The following is a 20,434-nucleotide window of genomic DNA, read 5'->3' as shown; positions in this document are numbered from 1 at the left end:
AGAGCCTGATTTTGCAAGGAATGATAAGAAATGATTGATGCCCGTTCTCAAGTTGCCGTTTGGCGTATCTGCTCACCTTCTTTTCTCTAAAAGTCATTGTGTAAACTCAAGTTTTGTTGTACAACGGGGTCTGGTCGCCATGGACACAGTCCTTTCCCCCGCCAATGGGACTATCCCTCCCTGGCAAAATCTCCTGGGCGAAGCGCAGAGCCACAAGACGAGCATTGTTCTTCTAACTCCAGCTCTGAGCTGCTTTGTGTGGTTCCTTGTCTCGTGGTCAACATCTCCCTTGAAGAAGTACCCCGGGCCATTTCTTGCAGGTAAGATACAGACCTCGACATCATGTTCCGTCCACCAGTGGAAAGGAAGTTAAGACTTACATTTCCCCTTAGGATGGACCAACCTGTGGCGTTTGTGGCATACGTACAACGCCAACTACGCACCAACGATGAAGAAGCTCCATGATAAATATGGCCCGATCGTACGCCTAGGCCCCAATCTACTAGATATCGACATTCCCGAGTTGATCAAGATTCTGTATGGCACGGATGGAAAATGGTCTAAGGTAACGTACCTGGCCTGTCAGAGGCTTTCTACTGAGGGAGGCTGTGCTAAGTATCAACCAGTCCGACTTGTACAAGAACAGCAGCTCCATCATCAACGGAAAGATCACATATCACATGTTCTCAGAGACGAACAATGTCGAGCACGCGCGGATGAAGAGGCCTGTGGTGCGGCATTACTCCGTACCCAGCGTCCTCGCCATGGAACCGCATATGGACAGGTGCATCGACGAGTTCTGCGACCACCTGCAAAAGCGCTTCGTAAACACCGGCGAAGCTTGCGTTTTTGGCGACTGGCTGGCTTTCTGTAAGACCTCTCAAGATTATATCCCCTTGTGTGTTCCAAGGCTTACTTTTCTAGTCGCATGGGATTTTCTTGGTGCCGTCACGTTCAGCAAGAAGTTCGGATACATGGACGAGGGCCGCGACTTCGATGGCACGCTTGCGGTGGGAGACCAGTCTATTGACTATCTCGGCCTCTGCGGGCAGATGCCTTGGATGGACTACTGGCTGGACAAGAACCCCGTTTACCCACTCGGGCCTCCTAATTTATCGAACGTCACAAGAATCGCTGTGGAGCATTTAGCTGCCCGGCTCAAGGGTGAGGACAAGAATTTTATTCCCGAAAAGCCCGACTTCCTGCAGTATTTTGTCGACTCGAAGGGCACCCATCCCGATATCGTGGATGAGGGAACAATCATCGGATACCTCCTCCTGAACCGTAAGCAGACACTTTGAACGCATATCCGAGCTACTTTGTTGACGTACCCTACAAACAGTCATCGCTGGAGCCGACACTACAGCAATCACAATGCGTGCCCTCTTCTACTACTGCCTCAAGAACCCTCGCATCTGGAAACGCCTTGAGGAAGAAGTCGTCACCAACATCCCCGCCGACAAACCCGCCCCTCACGCCGCCGCCCGCGCTCTGCCCTACCTCGAAGCCGTCTGCCGCGAGACGCTGCGCTTCCACCCCGCCGTCTCCATGACCATGGAACGCATTGTCCCGCAAACCGGCCTCGCCCTCCCAGACGGCTCCGTCGTGCCCGGCGGCTCGCTCATAGGCATGAACCCCTACATCGTCGGTCGTAACAAGGATGTCTACGGAGCTGATGCGGACGAGTACCGCCCCGAACGGTGGCTACAGCAGGACGGGGAAGACGACGAGGCGTACAAGCTCCGGATGAGACAGTGGAATGCCACGGACATTGTGTTTGGCGGCGGGTCGCGCATCTGCTTGGGCAGGAATCTGAGTCTGATGGAGATTTACAAGGTTGTCCCGTCGCTGATTGCGAGGTTCGAGATTGAGTTGGTGGACCCGAATGAGAAGTGGTGGACGAGCTCGCGGTGGTTTTACAGGACTCAGGGGGTGGTTTGCAAGTTGAAGAAGAGGGCGCCGAGCACTGCCTGAGCGGACATTCATTGCCCGGTATGATCATTGCGCGAGGTCTACTATGGAAGGTAGGACAGGCATTGGAATGCTCGAATGGTCGAACTTGCGAGCGGGAGCTTCATCTCACAGTCATACCAGGGACATACTCAAAGTGTGATTCAATTATCCGCTGCTCTAGGTAGCATTATTCAGAGTGTAGAAGCAAACGTGCCGTTCTTGCAGTCGAAACCCAGCTGGGGGTTCAGATCAGGCATCGCGTTCATGCAGATTAGCTTGGACTCGCTCTTGCTCTGCGGGTGAACCTTGATGTCTCTGGTCTGGAAGTTCTTGCACGACTTCTCGGTGTTGCACTCAATGATGACGGCTTCCGTGTGGGTGAGGTTGGTGAGGCCAACATTGTACCAGCAAGGCTGCGAATTGTCAGCAAGAACCCTAGGTATTGAGCAGAGTGGTCGGGACTTACGTCTGAAGTGCAGGATCCATCACCAGGGCTATATGTGTTAATATTGCCCGAGAAGTGCTCCCACGTGAAGTCCTCCATCATGACAGACGAGTTGTTGGGTCTGTCGCCGCCAGCACTGGCCTGGTTGAAGTATGTCTGGGTGACAAAGATAGGGAAAGTCACGTTGTCGACACGGATGTTGCTCCAGGTGATGTTCTTGGCCAGACCCTGTCCCCCGATCCAGCTCTTGAAGCGAGCAGCGTACAATCCGCCCTTGACGGTGACGTCCTCGAATCGGATGTTCTGCACGTCGGCAACGGACGCGACCTTGGATCCGAGGGAGCCAACGCTCATGCCGTGCGTCTCGAAGCCGATGGTCGCGTGCTTGAAGACAACGTTGTTCGCGCCGTCGTTGATCGCAATGGCGTCGTCGCCGTTGAAGATGTTGCTGTTGGTGATGGTCACGTCCTTGGCGCCGACGTCGAAGCCGTCGGTGTTGAAGGGAAACGCGCTGCTCGAGGAGCGGGCGTCGATGACGGTGTCGGAGATGGTGATGTTCTTGCCCTTGATGGAGAAGTTCCAGCCGATGGGCTTCAGGGACTTCATGTGCTTCATGACGCCGTTCTGGACGTTGAACTGCATGAGATGAGGGCGGTTGGGGGTGCCCGCCTGACCGGGCTGGTTGAGATCCCACCAGGCCTGTCCGTGCGACTTGATCCATCCGGCATGAGGCTATTCATAGTTCGGTCAGCGCGTGTTCGTGGGCAGTAAGTTTGTAGCCAAAAAAGAAGAGACGCACATCAGATGAGCCGATCCATTGCACGTTGGTACCGCCGATTTGGAACCACGTGAGGGTGCCGCCCTTCGCCTCGACAAGCGACTGCATGGCTGGAATGTCTTGAGGCAAGGTCAGGTTTCCCTGCACCTTGATGATGACATTGTTCAGCTTCGCGACAAGGGGTTCGTAGATCTTGTACTCGACGCCGGCAGGGAAGATGATCTCGGAGTTGTTGGCGCACTTGGTGAAGGCCTCAGCAATGGCAGGCGAGTCCGACGCGTCGCCCTTTGAGGGGACGATGGTACACCTGTTGGCCCAGGAGGGAGCTGCAGCTGCAGGGGCCGCGAGGCATACAGCCAGCGACAACAGATGACCGTACAGCATTGTGGCGAACCAAGACTTCCGAGGATCAAGAAGCGATGAACGTTGACGTTGGCAGACACTATCAATCACACGGGGGACCGGGAGCCAAGGCGGGTGTTATAAACGCCACAAAGCTTCGGTCGATTCATGCTCCATCTTTCGGATTTGAGGGGTCGCGAACGTTGCATCTTGGACCGAAGCCTATCTGGTTTTAGCAATTTGAGTTGGGCCAGGATGACATGGGTTGCGCGGAAATGAGCCCGGTAGCACATAAGCAGCAAGGTCAAGATATGACAAGGAGGAGGCTCTCAGCAACGAGGGGTGGGGCCGTTGAAACCAAGGAGAGAAACGAACGCGAGATCGGACGACCTGCTTTAATGGAGGGGAATGGTTGATGGAAATTGTATCTCCGGTTGGAGCTAGCCTGCAACTGATCGACCACGCCTGCGTTCGTTGGTTCCCCCGCGCGCGGAATTGCGCTGGACTAGGATCTGGGGTCGGATGACCGGCACCTTGCGGCTCCTGTCAGGGGAAACAGGAACTTTGGTAGTCAATTTTCTCACATTGAGAACCAGGAAATACTTTCATGGACGGAGAGAAGACCATGTTGGAGGACCAATGGTTCGGGAATAACATCTATGGAAGGGGGCGGGATACCGCCAGATTAGTCCAGCTATCCATCGTGGAAGATCTGGAGAATATGTCCGTCTTGGCACTTGTGCGGTCTGTCATGAATTCCGGTGAACTTTGCTGTTATCTCGAGGACTCGAGCGGGCGTATTTGAATTGGTTTGCAGCTGTGTATCCTTCACTTACTCATGCAACCTGAGCCTCCCGCTTACAGACCGTTGGAAACTCCGGTCGCTCCAACGCTAAGCTGAGTCAAGCCAGTCCGGTATCTGGGCTTGTCTCTCTCGGCGTCAGCGCCACACGCGAAGCTGCCTCTCATGTTCAAATCGTTGAATATCCAGATAATGCGCCTTGTTGTCGTTGAATCTGTACCAGCATGGGAGGAGGCAGATGCGCGAGGGCGACTCCTTGAGGTTCTGGTCCGAGGCCGCATACCAGACGAATCGGGAACCCAACCAATGAGACGAATACAAATATGCAACCTTGAACAAGCCAAGTCAGCACCCAAAGGCATCCTGCATGGTTTTGGCGGATGTGCAGGCAGCTGGTGATGATGCTGTCCGTCGGCGGCGGGCTTGAGCTGGACCGACAGAGACCGAACAAAAAGAAAAGACCCAGATCCAAAATCCAGCTACTTTTTGCGACCCCCGAACCAGACTCAATCCGCCAAGCCCCACCAGTCCGAGTGGATCGATCCTTCGAGGGTCGCAAAAAACATGCAAAAGTTTTCTCGCAGCACCAGAAGTGTGAAGCTCCAGGAACTCACGATCTTATGTAATGATTGCTTACATAATCTGGATCCCCGGTCGGCGCCTGCCAACGCCGCTGGGACGCCTTCATGACGGCAAGAGCCCCACACAGAGCCAAAGAGAACCTGCTACTGGCACAAGCCCGCGGTCGCACCCACCGCAAAGCTCGAGTCTCGTCCACCCCCCCGGTCACTTTGTGGGCGACGCGCGCGACGCCTCGACTCGCCTCGCCTCGATAATTCCACCTTGCTGGCCCACGAAGTTGTTCAACTTCATGTTGACAGCTTCCCGACTTTCCCGCCGAGTCATGACGTCCGCATACGCCAATGGCTCCGCCAAGGCGGCCTACTCTTCCTCCTCCGCGACGACTACTGCTCTGAGCAGATGGAGCATTGCGGGCAAGCAGCTGCCGGCCGTTGATAAGATCAAGGCCCTGCACATTTACGATTTCGACAACACTCGTCAGCGCTCCCTACCTGTGTGTTACCCATTTGCGCCGCTGATGCTAACCCAACCCCCCTTTTGTAGTCTTCAAAACCCCCCTTCCGAACAATGCAGTATGGAGTGGCCCTACCATCGGCGTGCTTTCCTCGCAAGATATGATCTGCAACGGCGGCTGGTGGCACGATTCCCGAATCCTCGCAGCGACCGGCGAAGGCGTCGAGGCCGAAGAGAAAAAAGCCTGGGAAGGATGGTGGAACGAGACGATTGTCGACCTGGTCAGGCTGAGCATCAAGCAGAAGGACGCTCTGTGCGTACTGCTGACGGGTCGCTCTGAGCGTGGTTTCGGCGACCTCATCAAGAAGATGATCCAGAGCAAGGGCCTCGACTTCGACATGGTGGGCCTCAAGCCCGCCGTCAGCCCGACGAACCAGGCTTTCAGCAGCACGATGCACTTCAAGCAGCTGTTCCTGACGGCGGTCATGGAGACTTACAAGAACGCCGACGAGATCCGGATCTACGAGGACCGCCCGAAGCACGTCAAGGGTTTCAGAGACTTCATGGCGGATTACAACCGCAGACAAACCATCAACGCTACGCGCACCCGCGGACCGATCACAGCCGAGGTGGTGCAAGTGGCCGACCTGTCTACGACGCTGGACCCTGTCATTGAAGTCGCAGAGGTACAGCATATGATCGACCTTCACAACGCGGAGATCGCCAAGCAGCCTATCGATGTACGTCCCCAGAGGCTTCAGATCAAGAAGACAGTCTTCTTCACGGGCTACATGATCAAAAAGGAGGATACTGCACGGCTCGTGAAGCTCGCTCAGATCCCGTCCGGCATGCCTGACCAGGAACTGAAGCATCATGCTAACAATATCCTCATTTGCCCACGCCCGTGCCCAGCGAGCATCTTGGAGAAGGTTGGTGGCATGGGTGCCAAAGTAACCTGGCAGGTCAGCGGTCTGGGATGCTACGAGAACAGCATTTGGGCAGCCAGTCTCCGGCCCGTTCCTTTCCAGACAAAGTTTCATACTGACAACCCGATTCCCTTGGTCGTACTCGCTCTTCGCAAGGGCGCCCGTCCCGTCGACGCCGGTAAGATAGACAACTGGCAAGTCGTCCCTCAGGACAAAGCGTTGGTATTCGAGACCACTATTGGCGAGAAGATGATCCTTCGCATTGAGCCCGAGGACCCCCACGAGGATGAGTACGAGTCCCTCTTCGCCAACAAGTCTTCTAAGAGAAAGCACGATGGAGGGGACTACTCCCGTGACCACCGGCGTGCTCCGTACAACGGCCGCAACGAACGCCGAGACTTCCACTCTGGACGTGGCCGGGGCGGTGGCGGCGGCTTCCGTGGTGGTAGGGGTGGTGGCAGAGGTCGCGCTAAGGGCGGACGTGGACGCGGAATGCATGGCTACCGCTCTCTGGACGACGTCGATCGTAACCAGCAAGGCGGCTACAGCCAGCCGGTCGACTACGACGACTCCAACTACCCCTCCCTTCCTGCGGCACCGGCACAGCAACAGGGTGGTTTCTACGGCCAACAGCCGCAGTACCAGGCTCCCTACAACGCTGCATGGTCCACGGGACCTCCACCAAATGCGCCGACTGGGCCAGCCCCAACGGGACCGCAGGGACGTCCCATGGGAGGCGGCGGTGGCCCCAACTACGGCGGTGGCGGCGGAAGCGACTTACAGAACTACTACTAGAAGAAGAAGAGGTAGATCGCTCTGTCGCTTTCGCATGAAGCGGGCATCACTGGAGTTTCGTCGGTCGGGACGGCTTTCGGACATATGGATCGATTCAAACAACTGTCGTATATGATGGGTTGCGGCCGCCGAGGCCAACACTTTTTTTGGTCGGACAAACACAAAAACGGGGAGACAAAAAGGACATTGTTATGTGGGAATTTGCATGTTTATGCAGGATTAGCTTGGCGTCTGGCGGCTATGCTTTGAGATGATACCTTTACTTGCAATGTAGCAAGTTATTCTGAGACCATCAACCGACCTTTGCTGTTCGCCGTGACTTTTGACTTCATCACGATACCTTGAACTTTTACTCTATTTTGCTATTTTGGATCTGCTCTATCGGCAGCTGGACAACGCGCTCGACATGTCTATGACGGCTGCTTTTCAGGCTGCTGTTCAGGCCCCGTTCGCGCTTGAAGCCGACGCGCGACTGCCTCTCCTCTTCCTCTTTGGGGGACACAAGACCTACTCGTCGTCCTCGTCAGAGTCCTCCTCGGCATCCTCGAACCACTCAATCAGCGCCTTGCACTTCTCCTTGAGCGTGCCCATGCCCTCGCCCTCCTCCGCCCTCGCGTCCTCCCACCATGCCATGATACCCTCCTCCTCGAGCACGTCCAGGCTGTACAGCTTCTGCAGCGTGGCGGCGAGCAGGACGCCGGCGCGCGTCTGCTCGAGGTTGCGCGCGCCGAGGAGCGCGCGCTGCAGCGCGAGGACGAACTCGACCTGCTCCTTCTCGTTGTCGCCCTCGTCGCCGGCGACGCCGACCTCCATGACGAACTTGGCAGCGCCGCTCTTGGAGGCGAACGCCTTGTCGGCGGCCTTGGCGGGCTCGAGGCCGCCGTGTTCGGGCTCGAGGAGCTCGGCGGCGCGGCGGCCGAAGGCGACGGCGACGGCTTTGCGCATGGAGACGTCCGAGGCGTCGTTGGCGAGGCGGAGACCCATGAACTCGAGCTTGGCGGAGTCGAAGTCGCCCGAGTCGGCGCGGAGGGCGTCGAGGAGGCCGTGGACTGCGTCGTGGTGGAAGCCGGACTTGCCTGCGGAGTCGTCTGAGACGAAGGAGTCGGTGCGGGCGCGGTCGGCGAAGGGGGTGAATCCCTCGTCGTCGGACTCCTCGATTTCGGAGGAGAGAGTGGAGACTGAGGAAGTTGAGAGATTGAGGTGGGCGAGGTTGTAGATGAGGGAGCGTTGGAGGATTGAGGGGTCCTCGTCGTCTGCGTCTTCGGCTTCGGGGTCGACATAGCGCGCACCCTTGCCGGAAGCGCCGACGAGCGATGTGTCTGGGTCCACCGGAGAGCCGTTGTATGTGGTGACCGCGAGGACGGCGTTCTCGGGGATTTTGGTGTTTTCGCTAATTGTAACGCCGTATGAGATGAGGCAGCCGGCGTCGACTGAAGCACCCTTCCCTACAACGCTGGAGTCGGCGAGAATGGATCTCGTCACTACCGCACCATCCTCGATAATGGCGTCGTCCCAGATGAAGCTGTTCTCGATGCGGACGTTCTTTCCGATCCTGCACCGCCTGCCAATAATGCTGTCGGTCACTCTGCTTCCCGCGCCTACACTCGTGCCCTGGCCAAGGATGGATCTGGCGAGTGAGCTATCCGGCGCCAAGACGGTACCGTCCTCGATTGAGACCGCGCCAGCCGTCATCTTATACGTCTGTCCAGGGATCACGTTGCAATCGGGAACAAAGGGAAACGTCCAACGGCCGAGGACGTCTCTGCTGATCGACTCGTACATCTGTAGGTTGTTTGCGCGTGCGGCGTACCCGTCCTCCAGCACCTCGGCGTAAATGGCCTTTCCGTTCAGCTCCCAGTCCTTGAGCACACCGTGCAGGAAGTTTCGCCTGGGAAGCTCGTAGTCGAAACTCTCAGACCATAAAGCCAGCACTTCGGGGGTGCAGATGTCGATTCCGGCATCGATCAGGTCCCCGCGGATCTCGAAATCGGTGGAAAGCTCGTCGACGACTGCGGGGTCGAGGGACATGTAGTGGTCGCTCTGGAGGGGGTTCGTCTCGTCGTAGTGTAGGCATCGTTTCGTCTTCGAGTCCATCACGAAGACGGGGTTTACCGCGTTCGGCTTTGTCCTGTGCTCCTCCGCGCCGCCTGACCTGAGCACCACCGTCATGATGTTCGTCGCAGAGACCTCCTTGCGCGCCTTGTGTGACTTGAGAGCAGCGTCGAGAGAGATGTTCGAGACGACATCGCCGTGTACCAAGATGAAGTCGCCATCCATAATGCCTCGGCCATCGAGGTCGCGTAGGAAGTCACCCACGGATCGGGCATCGGAGACGCGGATAAACTGCAGGCTGGTGAAAGGTGTGCGGATCGACAGCGGCGACCAGCGGGAGGTGTTGATGTAGTTCTCAATCTGCTCAGAGTGGGAGCCGCAGTAGATATAGACCTCCTGGACGCCGTTCATGGCGAGGAACTCCAGGGTGTACTCGATGAGGGGCGTGTTCGCGAGAGGGAGGAGACACTACCCCGCGGGCGAGGGGTTAGCCGGCGTCGCATGGACTCGACAATCGTACAGACGACTTACTCTTGGCTTCTCGACCGAAAAAGGAGCAAACCGATCCTGGAACGAGTCGGCGATGACCTGCAATGGCGCACGGCGTGGTTAGCGACCCTGAAGACTCACCCGGGCTTCTGCCCCACCATATGACGCTTGCGGGCTGCGAACTTACCACGGCCTGCAGGACGTCCTCCCGCTTGCCCTCGGCGGCCTTGCCGGACTTCTTGCCCTTGCCGGCGCCGGATGCTTTTCCCTTTTGCTGCGACATGATCTGTTGAAGTGGATCGCGGGTGGTTCGGCGCTTTTCAGGGAGAGAGGGAGGGGGTAATCTGCTCTGTCGCGAGTGAGTCAACGCCATACCACAGCTTGGGTGTTGGAAATTTAAGGTGAGTCAACTGCTCCGATGCGGGGTGGGCCGTGCGCTAACCCTCCCTCGGTGTGCCTCGGTCAGTGTATCTCACCGAAATGTCACTGGCAACTTCATCAGATGAATGCGATTGCGACAAGCCAGATTCGAGACGAATAATTTGGGTTTATTTGAATATTACTCATCTCAATCTACAGCACGCTTAGTTCGGACCAAATTGGCAAAAAATGTGACGCAATGTAGGCGACCCTCCAACCCTTGCGGTTTTCTTCTGAACTTGATGCAAGCCACAACTTACAAGAGGCAAGAGAAGAAGGGTCTTAAGTTCCGCGTTCTTTCTCAACGGCTTTTTTTCTCAAATACAACTTCTTTTGTATTACAAGTTCTTTGATCTGCAACTCGAGACACTCATCTTCAAGGCTCACCATCCAGCATTCGATTCGTGGCACACAAGCAATATCCGACTCCAGCTACAAATCCTTCAATATGTCTCCCTCCACCATTCGCTTCCTTGTTCTTTCCGACACTCACCATACAGGTTTCCCAGATCCAGCGACGCTTCCAAAAGCAGATGTCATTCTCCATTGCGGGGACCTAACCATGAGAGGCGGGCTTTCGGAGTACAAACCCACCATCGAGCGACTTTCAGCATGCAACGCCGAGCTCAAGCTCGTCATCCCCGAAAACCACGACTTGACTCTCGATCAACACTGGTGGACGCGCCACTGCCAGGAAGAGGACGCAGACCCCGACGACCATAACAAAGCCGGAGCCATGTTCGATTTCAAGACGACCGGCATTCGGCTGCTCGACGAAGGAAATTACACCTTTACGTTGCGAGATGGACGATCTTTCACACTGTACGTGTCGCCATACACACCATATTTCTGCGACTGGGCTTTCGCGTATGGCTCGCAGGAGGATCGCTTTGGGCCCGATGCTGTCAACCCAATCCCAAAGGGCGTCGATGTCGTTGTCACGCATGGTCCGCCTCGGGTGCCACACGACGACTATTCTCTGGATCAGATCCAGGAAGGCAAGTTAATTGGTTGCTCCACGCTATGGACTGCCATTCAACGCACTCGGCCTCGCCTTCATTGCTTCGGACACGTACACGAGGGTTACGGGGCGAAGGCTGTGAGATGGAGGAGCAAAGAGACAGCTGTGAGTTGGGCCACCGAGGCGAAACCACCATTTGATCTTTCGAACGCTACCAAAGGAGAAAGCGGTGCTCTGGTTGCTGACAGCGAGGGCGAGACGCTACTTGTCAACGCCACTATCATGGATAACCAGTATGATGCCAGAAACCAACCCCTGATAGTTGACTTGGAATCGTCACGAGCTTCACTTTGAAGGGCAAACGTAGAAGCAGAGCCAGGGGTCGAAAGTATAAATAGTCATTGCGAGACCAGCAGGGTGGTGATGGTCAAGTATGTAGTCTAATAGCCTCGCGAGATTTTGAAAATACTACTGCAAATTTTCTTCCAGGAAGAGCCTACTATAACAAACAAGCCGTTCAAGTAGTGCTATACACGCATTCTGCTTTCCAAATAGGTCCAAGTGGCCATCAAAGTGGAAATAACGGATAGACGAGGAGCAATAAAAGAGACGGCAATGAAAAGACGTTAGAAGGACAGTGGCGAAGTCATCTCCCGTTCAATCTCGAGGTGCCGCGCAAGGGGAAGCTGACGGCTCAAGACTATTCCCTCCTTGGATATGCCAGAAACGCAGAGGTACCCAGTCGTTCCCGTACGTGCTCAACGACTTCGACATCCTCATGTAGATGGATCTTCTCGTATCTGGCCAGATTGTCAGGGAGCAACAACTGCTTGTGGACGGTGAATTTGGTCTTGTTGGGGCCGGCGTAGGTAGTCACGACTTTGGAAAACATCCTTGGTGTTATGTCAGTTCCGCTGAAAGAAAAGATTTGGTGATGGGGAACAAGCACACCGGGTCTCTTTGAGAAAAGGACCCATGGTCTTCGTCGACGCGTCTACCTTGTTTCGATCTACCTTGATTTGTTCAACAGACTGGTCAAAATCTGACGCTTCGCGCTTGAGCGAGACTTCAGGAGAAGCCATGATGACTCTTGACGTTGCGGCGCTGCATTATCTTTGCAGGTGGTTGAAGAACCAGGCGGACGTTTGAAGGAGGAAATTCTCGTTTGGGTCCAGCCGTCTGAGTATAGCGGTCTTAGGCAGGCGGCTTCTATTTTCCATTGCCGAGGAAGGTGGCCGTTTGCTTTGAGGCTCCTTCCTGTCTTCCCACCCATGCTCCTTCCCGATGAACGCTCACCACCTTTCATGAAACCCTGCCATACCCAACCCACTTCTTCTCCTCTTCTCCTCACCTTTTCTTTAACTCATCACCAAAATCGTTTAACTCATCACCAAAATCGTCGCCAAGATGAGGCCTGAAAAGCGACCTGCGCCGGACGGCGATGACAGTACCGGTGATGGCAAAAACATTGGCAACGTCGGTATCTTCGGCAGCAGCAAATTCGGTCCGTTCAACGTCACCGAATCCTCCGCTCCCAAGAAAGCCAAGCCGGTCGTCACGAAGCAAGAAGACTCCCGTGGTCCTGGTGCCAGTCCATTCGTTCCATCCACGAGGCCCAGAGGACTGCATGAACCCTGCGTGGGAATCGGCAGGTGAGACTTGACTTCGCTGCCTGTCTTAAAAACTACCTGACATTTTCTACGTACAGATTGAGCAAGAGCATCGTCGCTATCCGCGCGGGACCCGGCAGAGAGACCTTCTTTGTCCACCCACACTTGCTCATGGGCTGCAGCGAGTTCCGCAGACAGCTGGGCACGGTGGCCAACGGTGTCACAGAGATCGATCTCCCGGACGAGGACCCCGACATCATCAGCTTGATGATATTTTGGTGCTATGAAGGTAAATTGCCTTCTGTGAAGTTCTCTCAACAACAGGAACCTGCTTTGGGGGGTGCAGATGCCACAAATAAAGATACCCCAACTCAGCCATCACGAGGACCCATGACAACTGAGAGAAACGTAAGCGTTACCACGGTCGGAGACAAACTCGCAACTCCCAAGTTATTCGTTCCTGATGTCTTCACATGGAACGCCTATCTTGGCGAGACGGGTTCCAGTCCACGCAAACCGTTCCGGCCTGAGTTTTATCAACTCAAAATACTCAAGTTGGCCATCATGGCAAGCAAGAAGGACTGGCCCGAGCTCTTCCGGAGTGCAGTGAGGATTTACTGCAAGGGCGAGTTGCAGTTCAACCGGACTTGCCCCGCTGTCTGTCACATCGATGCAGTTTGTACCTTCAACGCCCCGAGAGAGGTGAGCGGGCTCATGATGGACTACGCCAGATATCTTTTTGACAGGCACGGCACGCTCTTCACCTTCGCCAACAACACAACCCCGTCTGGGTTGACCTTCGGCAGTAAACCAAACCCGTCTGTGTCGAAGTTCATGGCCGAGCTTCGCACCGTGGAGAAATACAGCAAGGTTCCCAGCGAGAACCCGCTTCGCCAATACGCGCCCCCAGCTGAGGATGCTGGCAATAACAGTGATGACAGCAAGGAAGGAGGCCAGGTCTGAGTGCAAGGAGCATGGAGCCAACGACTTCTAGATGGGTACATGGAGCATGCAATACTGAGCAGAGGTTCTGGGCGACGTTGAACGGACGTTCTGAACGACTGTACCACACATGCGAGGAGAGTTGCGTGAAGCTGAAGGACTATACTATCAGCTACCGACGCGAGGAATGTGTAAAAGTCAACTCGAAAAGTGTATCGATAGCATCGGAAGCAGGCAGAACCAAAGATTACTGATCAGGACAAACATTTTACCCAACGTGAACCCCCTCCAGCCCGATTTCGTGGTTCAAGAAGACCAGCACCAGGGCAATCCAACCCCAGACTGCGTTCCATGGCCAAGACTTTTGATCGAAAGGGAGATAAGATTCGAGCGATTCTTGGGGTTCAAAACACGCAAAACACACGCCCTCGTCGTCCACTCACTTGAGGAAGGCGGAAAACACGGGGCAGGACGAGGGGGAGGGAGGAGAGACAATAAGCAACGCGGAGCCGGGCGTTCGGCCAATTTCTGGCGGTCCAGTCAAGCGGCCGACTATGGTTGTCCAAGACAGCACCAACTGACAGAGTTCGTTATCCAAGACAACATAAAAAAGGCCGATTATACTGTTCCGGAAAAGCATGTCTCGGGGTCTGAACGCTCCCCCTCTCGCGCAGAATGTTGGACCAAGGCGGCAGGCGAGTCTTCTGCCCACTGCGCAACGCTTTCCCCAGTCTCCCTGGCATTGATACACCAGGGCCCGGCAATGTGGCCTGATCCGTGAGCAAGTTCCGAGCCCTTGGGTCCGGCTGGATTGCAGCCTTGCCTGAGACGTTTTGCAAGCCACGAGGATTCCTACGATGCGCGGAAGGCTCGGGTTGGCGGGGGATATTGGGGTGGCAGGTATATCTGAGTCGCTTCACAGGTTAAGGATATCACGAGGTTGTTCTCCACGGGCGGCAAGTGCCGTCGAGCATGTGCCGTTGTCGACGGTTGTCTTGTGTGCCATACTGCTCTTGGTCTGCATCGTGAAGCCTCATTCCATGCGAGATATCGCGCTTGTCCACGATGAGAAAATCCCGGCGGCTGAGGTCTGAGTATTGAGCGCAAGGCAATCTCGATGAGACCCACTGGATCTCGAAGAACTGCGGACCTGATGCCATGTGAAGGGTCTCAATCTGACCCCACTTGAATTGGGTTTTCCTAGCACTGATCTGTCCGGCGACCGTTCCCGCCAGCAGTGAGCGTTTGGCGCCGCATCCCGAACGGTGTCGTGAAGTTCGATATTGAGGTCGAGACCCTTGGGTCTAGACGCTGCCGCGAAGCGCGGTTGAACTGCAGCGGTCTGCAGCGTTCTCGGACGGGGGTCCAGTTCGGATCCGGCGGGCTTTTTTGGCGAGGGTTGTTCTCGGAAACGCCAATGTCGATCCCCTGCTCATGTTACGGGATCCTTCCCATGTTCCGTCTCCAACAAATGGGACACGCGCAAAGGGGAAAGGGAAAAAAAAAAAAAGGTGCTACACGTGAGGCCGCCGAAAAACACCCGACGGCGCTGCACACAGTTCGGTTCAACACGTTCGCCATCCAAATGGCGCGCGGACGAGGAAAACGTGCGCACTCATCCCTCGGACAAGATCTGATGGTTCTGGTCCCTGAATGCGCGATGTCACGAACTGTCGGCCCTCCAGAGAAGAGATAACCAATGTCCAGCGGCCAAATGAAATTGTCCATGATTGCTCCGTCACCCTCCTGAACGCTCCGTTCAGTTTCGCGCCAATTGGGATCACCCCCTGGCAGCTGTGACGGATGGGAACGGGGACCCCCCGTCAGTTACTCACCTGACGCTGCGAAAAATCTTGACCGTCCCGCCTCATCATTTCTCTGCGTCTCCCATCGGTGCGGGAGATCTATCCTGGTCCTGGGCGCCAAGGCTCACGGTGTGGATGGTGTGACCGTGCAGAACTGTCCAGCGTCCCCTCAATTGCGTCATACTGGAGCCAACTTTGATGGGACAGGCCGGCTTGGAGGGTTGTATTCCTCAGATGCTAACTTCAGCCTCCATCAGCATGTGTCCCATGTTTCGCTCGGACATCCATGATGGCTTCAAGCCCAGACGGGGAGGAAACAAGAAGCTTCAGCTGGCAGGCAGGCTCTGGTCTTGTCTTGTCTGGTCTGTACATGGGCAAAAATAGCGAGAAAGCTAGCAGGCTAACAGCTTAAACTGGCAGCAACTGCGTCACTCTCCAGCATGCTTTGACGACATCCCAGCGGTCTGTTTAGGAGCGTTGAGCCCTTGGCGTCGCCGTCGCTCCGTCCAACTTCTTGGTTTGCCGATCTTGGCGCCGGATGGTATGCTGTCCGTTTCGGAATCCGCCTGAAGACTGCTCTCGCGGGCGACTGTGCTAGGACGTGCCGCGGATGGGTCCTTATTCTGCTGGTCCCCCTCCGCTGAACCCCTCAAAAGCAATCGGCCGACGCTTTTTTCCCTCTTTGAGTCCCTTGCATTGGTCGAGCTCCAAGTGAGGGGGATTCATCGCGTGTTTCCTTCCAACTGGGTCAGCGCAACGCTGTGTAGCGTAGCGTAGCCATAGCCGTCTGAACTATTGGAGGCAGCTAAGCTTGACTCTGTGCTCGGTTCAAACCGACACAAATGTACCAAGGAACTGGGTTTTGGATGACATCTGTGCCGCAAGTTTCGAGTCAGGACTCGAGAACGAATTACGTCGCACGCGTTGGCGAACACGCGGCGGTCCTCCACCAAGATTTAAATGGCTTCTGCGAACATGCGCGTGAAAGCTTACCCCGGATGGTAGATTGGGATCAGCAAATCTGCGACCGAAGATGAGCAAACTGCGTCGCATTGTCAGCGAGATTAGGGGACATAAGGCCCAAGCTCCGAACTGTAACTGCTGTTGAGTCTTGCGATTCAGCCGCTGCCGGTCATAATTCGCAGAAATACGACTAGATTACGACAGAAGCCCTGGTGCGAGGAAAGCACAGTAGAAAGGCGATACGGATAATTTGCGACTTCCTTATCATCGGGACCGATGAATGCACGCCGGCTTCAGGTGGAAGGATGCCCCCCAGCCCGGAAGGAGGCAGCGCCGCAGCGTGGCACCGCTTGTCCTGTCAGCCCGTGTTGCCCGTCAGATTTTGGCCGCACGGCACACTCAGAGACCATTTTGGGACGTCTTGGAAGATCCATTTAATCAAGGCTGGCCAATCTGGAGGCAGCCATCGCGGATCGTTGCCATATCGATGGCCCTGGATGGTTGGGCGGAGGATAGGCCACTCGCCGTCAGGTTGCCAAATCCACATCCATCCACATTGCTGTCCACTCGGTGGCCATGTTGACCGCACAGTACGAAGGGTCCATGTCTTTTTGCTAGGCCGAGGGTCTCTCGGCTGGACATTTTCGTCTTTGACCGCCAATACACGGCTCTCTGCGGAACGTGGGGATGCGACAATATCAGATCCAAGAGGCGCAAAGCTGCGACTGTCTTGTTCGAGGAGGCCTGCTGGGCTGAGGGAAAACATATTGGAATGCGGCGACGGAAACAACCGGTGTTCAAAAAATTTGAGCTCGTCGAGCTCGGGCAACAGACCGAGGCGTTCATAGGTCAGGAGGCAAGGGGTTCTGCTTTTTTCGATGGCGGCGCGACCAAGACACTCAGTGCTTGAACAGCCATCGAGCAGCATGGCATGCGGGAGGTTGTCTGTTGGAATTTCTTCTGGGGCGTCGTGGGCGTCGTCTGGGTTCCGCCGCCGTCGGCGCTGGCTCCGAGTCCCCTATGTCTCGGGCTCCCTGGTTGTCTCGCGTGCGCTACTCATCTGGATCGCCTTGTGGATTCAGTACCGGACTCAGGTTATAGGTAGCGGTCGAGGTGGACGAGACGTTGTACTGCACTATGCAGTAGTCATTACTGTGGCCGATGGCCAAGTTCAGGGTCCAGTACGGAGCCGTCCGGGATATAGATGATGTTGAGAGAGAGTATGTTTTCTCCTGACGAGCAGGTCAGCTTGATGGTAAGGTTATTCTATGGCTTGCAGGGTGTTGAGCCAAACCTTGAGCTACCAGTCGACGTTGGGAAACTCTTGAATTGCATTGCCCTACGTAAGAACGCATAGAAAGCAGTACCTTACATCAGGATGGGACGAAAAGCAATAGCCGGAGCCGTGTTGCGGTCTGCGGGCTGCGGACACGGGCTGGGAAGCCGTCGCCGTCTAATGGTCGGCAAGGTCTTCTCAACTCGGCCAAGCGGGCGACCGCCTCATTCATCACTGCTCAACTCGCGTCTGGCCTGATGCCGGAGCATGCACGTAGCGCGGTGCAGTCAGGTCGGAGACTAGTCGGAACCACGAACCGGGGATGTCCTGACAGAAGTGCAACACGATACGGTGAAAACACCCCAAAGTGAGATGGATGTGGGTTCCTTGAGGTTTGTCTGAGGTTCTGGATAGGTAACATCAGCAGTTTCCATCAAGCTCGCTGTCGGTACCGAAGGTGCCAACGCAAATGGAAGGCAGAAGTCGTCGGTCGCAGGCCGACTTTGTCAATCATGAGCAAGGTTTCTGGCGTCTGTGGTGTCTGGCAAGTCAAGCCTGGGAAGGAGCTTTGCAAGATGCCCCCGGCCCTGACTGACGTCTGTGGCCAACTGGGTGCGGGCGGCGAGAAAGGGAACAAACAGGACGGGAAGGCGTTCCTGAGTGGCGGACAAGGTGGCCGAGGGAATTCCGACAAGTAGCACAAAGTACAGTATGAGGTCATTGTTTTCGACACGGATCAGCAGTGGGCTCCTGCAGCCGGCAGCAACTGGAGACGTCCCAGCTGTGGAGAAGGCTGCAGCTCGGTTCCGACGAATGGGAGGATGAAAGCACAAGGGCTGATCCACGCCGCGGGTGCCGTCTGTCCCCATCGCAGCTTGACCACTTCCAGTGCAACCTGGGCACCTGGGCTTGTCCACCGCGGTGTCAAATGGGATTGGGATAGGGATAGCGACAGGCACAGGGCTGGCTGAGGCAAGGCAAGGCCCTCTCTCCAGGCTCTCTGATGGCGACCGGGACGCTGCACGGCAAACTGGAGAAGCCTGAGGCGAAGGTGACAGCGAACGCCGAGTCTAGCCAGCAGTTCGGGCTCCAGTGGGTTTTTGATAGTCGTTAGAGTCGTGGTGTCTACCTTAGGTAGTACGTGTTGCACAGAGGGCCACTTAGTAAAAGCACACCTGAGCAATGATTGTACCATGGGCAGTGGGCAAAGTTGTGCTGCACATCTGACGGGTCTTGATCGTCATAATATGCATATCCCGTACACAAATCACAAATCAAGTCAACCACGTTCGCCCGCTCATTAGAGCAAGTGCAGGTGCACCCCGCCTGCCCCACGACACACTCGCTCACCTTCAGTGAGTGGACGCGGACGCAGCTGCACCCACCCACCCACGCAGCACCACGCCTGGCAGCTCCAGTGGCAGTGGCACCCGCCGCCCGCCGCCCGCACCGCACCCGCTTCCGCACCACGCAGCAGCAATCTGAGGAACCGAGGATTCCTTACCTTACCTTGCCTCGTCCGCCCTGCCATCTGCACTTGCACTGCACCTCACACACTGCAGCACAGCACCCAGCAAGACAGCCTGCCCTGCTTGCCTTGCCCGCGGAAGTCTGAACCTCACTCAATAGGCGAGGCAGAAACCTCCCCCCTTCCAGTGCCCGAGAGAGTGGGAGGAAGCGAACCTATCTTACCTACCTTGCCTGGCGATTCGGCCGTCACGTCTCCCCCAGTCCCGGTCGCCCCCATTTTCATCAATCTAAGAAAACCCATTCCATCTCCCGTTTTGGAGCCCCCAATACGCTCCAGGCGCGAACCAGGAACAGGCATCTGGGCAAATTCGCATCTCGCAGACTGTTCCACGGGCACTCAAAGGCTGCAGCACTGCAAATTCCAACATACGAATTCCCATCCCTCTCTCCACCGTGTTTCCCTTCTCGCCCAGCCGACCCGACGGCTCCTCACTCCCTCCTCATCATCCTCACTTACTCAGTATCTGTGTGTGACCTGCCAGGCTGCGATAGACAAGACACCTATCCAGCGGCACGTCTCCCGATAGCCTTCGGCTCTCGCTTTCCGCCCACTGTTTTCCAATTCGCGATTCCCATCGTTGTCGTATTGCATTGGATTTGTGCCTCGCATCCGCCCACAGTCCCCAGCATCCATCGCCGACAACACTCACCTGTGCCCTGCATCACTCGAATCGCCAGGGTTGAATTCTTCCCTGCTGCCTCGCATTCGTTCTGCTTTCTGAGCCTGAGCAGTAGCAGCACCCAAGAACCGGGCAGGCAAAGGCGATAGCATCGACGACGACGACGACGACGCCAGCGGCTGCGGCTGCGGCAGTACGAGCGCGAACGGCAACGCCAGCGCCAGCATCAGCACCAACACCACCACCACCCAATGGGAACCGGTACCAGCTCATGCGCCGCCGCCCAGCGCTAGATCAAAGTACAAAGTACCCCATCACCAAGCAGAACCAGCAAAGCAACATCCATCCACCATCATCCACAAAGAACGCAGCAAGCACACAGCACAGCACAGCACACCAGTCTCCAGAGACACCGCACCACCACACCACACACCACAACTCACACGCACACCCCATCCCCCGTCTCCTCTCCTCCTCTCCTCCTCTTGCTCTCGTCCAACAGCAGGCCGCCAAATCCAATTCAACCCCATTCCCTGTCGGGCTACCCAAGTCACTCAAGTCTCCCAAGTCACCCACACCCCTCCCCCCTTGACCCCCGTCTGTCCCCGTACCTCCCTCTCCCTCGGCGGCCGGGTCCAGTCTGTACGAACCAGGACCAGCTAAGCACCGCTCCAGCAGCACCTCCAGCAG

The 20,434-nt window shown here is 56.1% G+C and overlaps 6 protein-coding genes across 6 annotated transcripts; 4 read left to right on the top strand and 2 right to left on the bottom strand.

Annotated features, from left to right (window-relative positions):
• Positions 1–448: 448 nt before the first annotated feature.
• COL26b_010339 (uncharacterized protein) lies at positions 449–1,974 on the top strand (the record flags this gene model as incomplete). The annotated part of the gene is made up of 4 exons (XM_053183045.1): positions 449–565; positions 627–870; positions 925–1,284; positions 1,343–1,974. The coding sequence occupies 4 exons, from the start codon at positions 449–451 to the stop codon at positions 1,972–1,974; spliced, it is 1,353 nt and encodes a 450-aa protein (XP_053033031.1).
• Positions 1,975–2,144: 170 nt separating this feature from the next.
• On the bottom strand, positions 2,145–3,560 carry COL26b_010338 (uncharacterized protein; the record flags this gene model as incomplete). Its single annotated transcript, XM_053183044.1, has 3 exons — positions 2,145–2,366; positions 2,420–3,130; positions 3,198–3,560. The coding sequence occupies 3 exons, from the start codon at positions 3,558–3,560 to the stop codon at positions 2,145–2,147; spliced, it is 1,296 nt and encodes a 431-aa protein (XP_053033030.1).
• Positions 3,561–5,224: 1,664 nt separating this feature from the next.
• COL26b_010337 (uncharacterized protein) lies at positions 5,225–7,076 on the top strand (the record flags this gene model as incomplete). The annotated part of the gene is made up of 2 exons (XM_053183043.1): positions 5,225–5,378; positions 5,476–7,076. The coding sequence occupies 2 exons, from the start codon at positions 5,225–5,227 to the stop codon at positions 7,074–7,076; spliced, it is 1,755 nt and encodes a 584-aa protein (XP_053033029.1).
• A 507-nt stretch (positions 7,077–7,583) lies between these two features.
• On the bottom strand, positions 7,584–9,900 carry COL26b_010336 (uncharacterized protein; the record flags this gene model as incomplete). Its single annotated transcript, XM_053183042.1, has 3 exons — positions 7,584–9,596; positions 9,660–9,716; positions 9,805–9,900. 3 exons carry the CDS (start codon positions 9,898–9,900, stop codon positions 7,584–7,586), a joined length of 2,166 nt encoding a protein of 721 aa, XP_053033028.1.
• A 585-nt stretch (positions 9,901–10,485) lies between these two features.
• COL26b_010335 (uncharacterized protein) lies at positions 10,486–11,352 on the top strand (the record flags this gene model as incomplete). Its single annotated transcript, XM_053183041.1, has 1 exon — positions 10,486–11,352. The coding sequence occupies one exon, from the start codon at positions 10,486–10,488 to the stop codon at positions 11,350–11,352; it is 867 nt and encodes a 288-aa protein (XP_053033027.1).
• Positions 11,353–12,405: 1,053 nt separating this feature from the next.
• COL26b_010334 (uncharacterized protein) lies at positions 12,406–13,571 on the top strand (the record flags this gene model as incomplete). The annotated part of the gene is made up of 2 exons (XM_053183040.1): positions 12,406–12,650; positions 12,707–13,571. 2 exons carry the CDS (start codon positions 12,406–12,408, stop codon positions 13,569–13,571), a joined length of 1,110 nt encoding a protein of 369 aa, XP_053033026.1.
• Between the last annotated feature and the right edge of the window lie 6,863 nt (positions 13,572–20,434).

Source organism: Colletotrichum chrysophilum, assembly GCF_026319265.1.
Source record: "Colletotrichum chrysophilum strain AFK26 chromosome Unknown scaffold_109, whole genome shotgun sequence".
Lineage (NCBI taxonomy): Eukaryota > Fungi > Ascomycota > Sordariomycetes > Glomerellales > Glomerellaceae > Colletotrichum > Colletotrichum chrysophilum.
The sequence above is the reverse complement of the archived record's forward strand: the minus strand, read 5'-3'. Positions and strand labels throughout refer to the sequence as shown.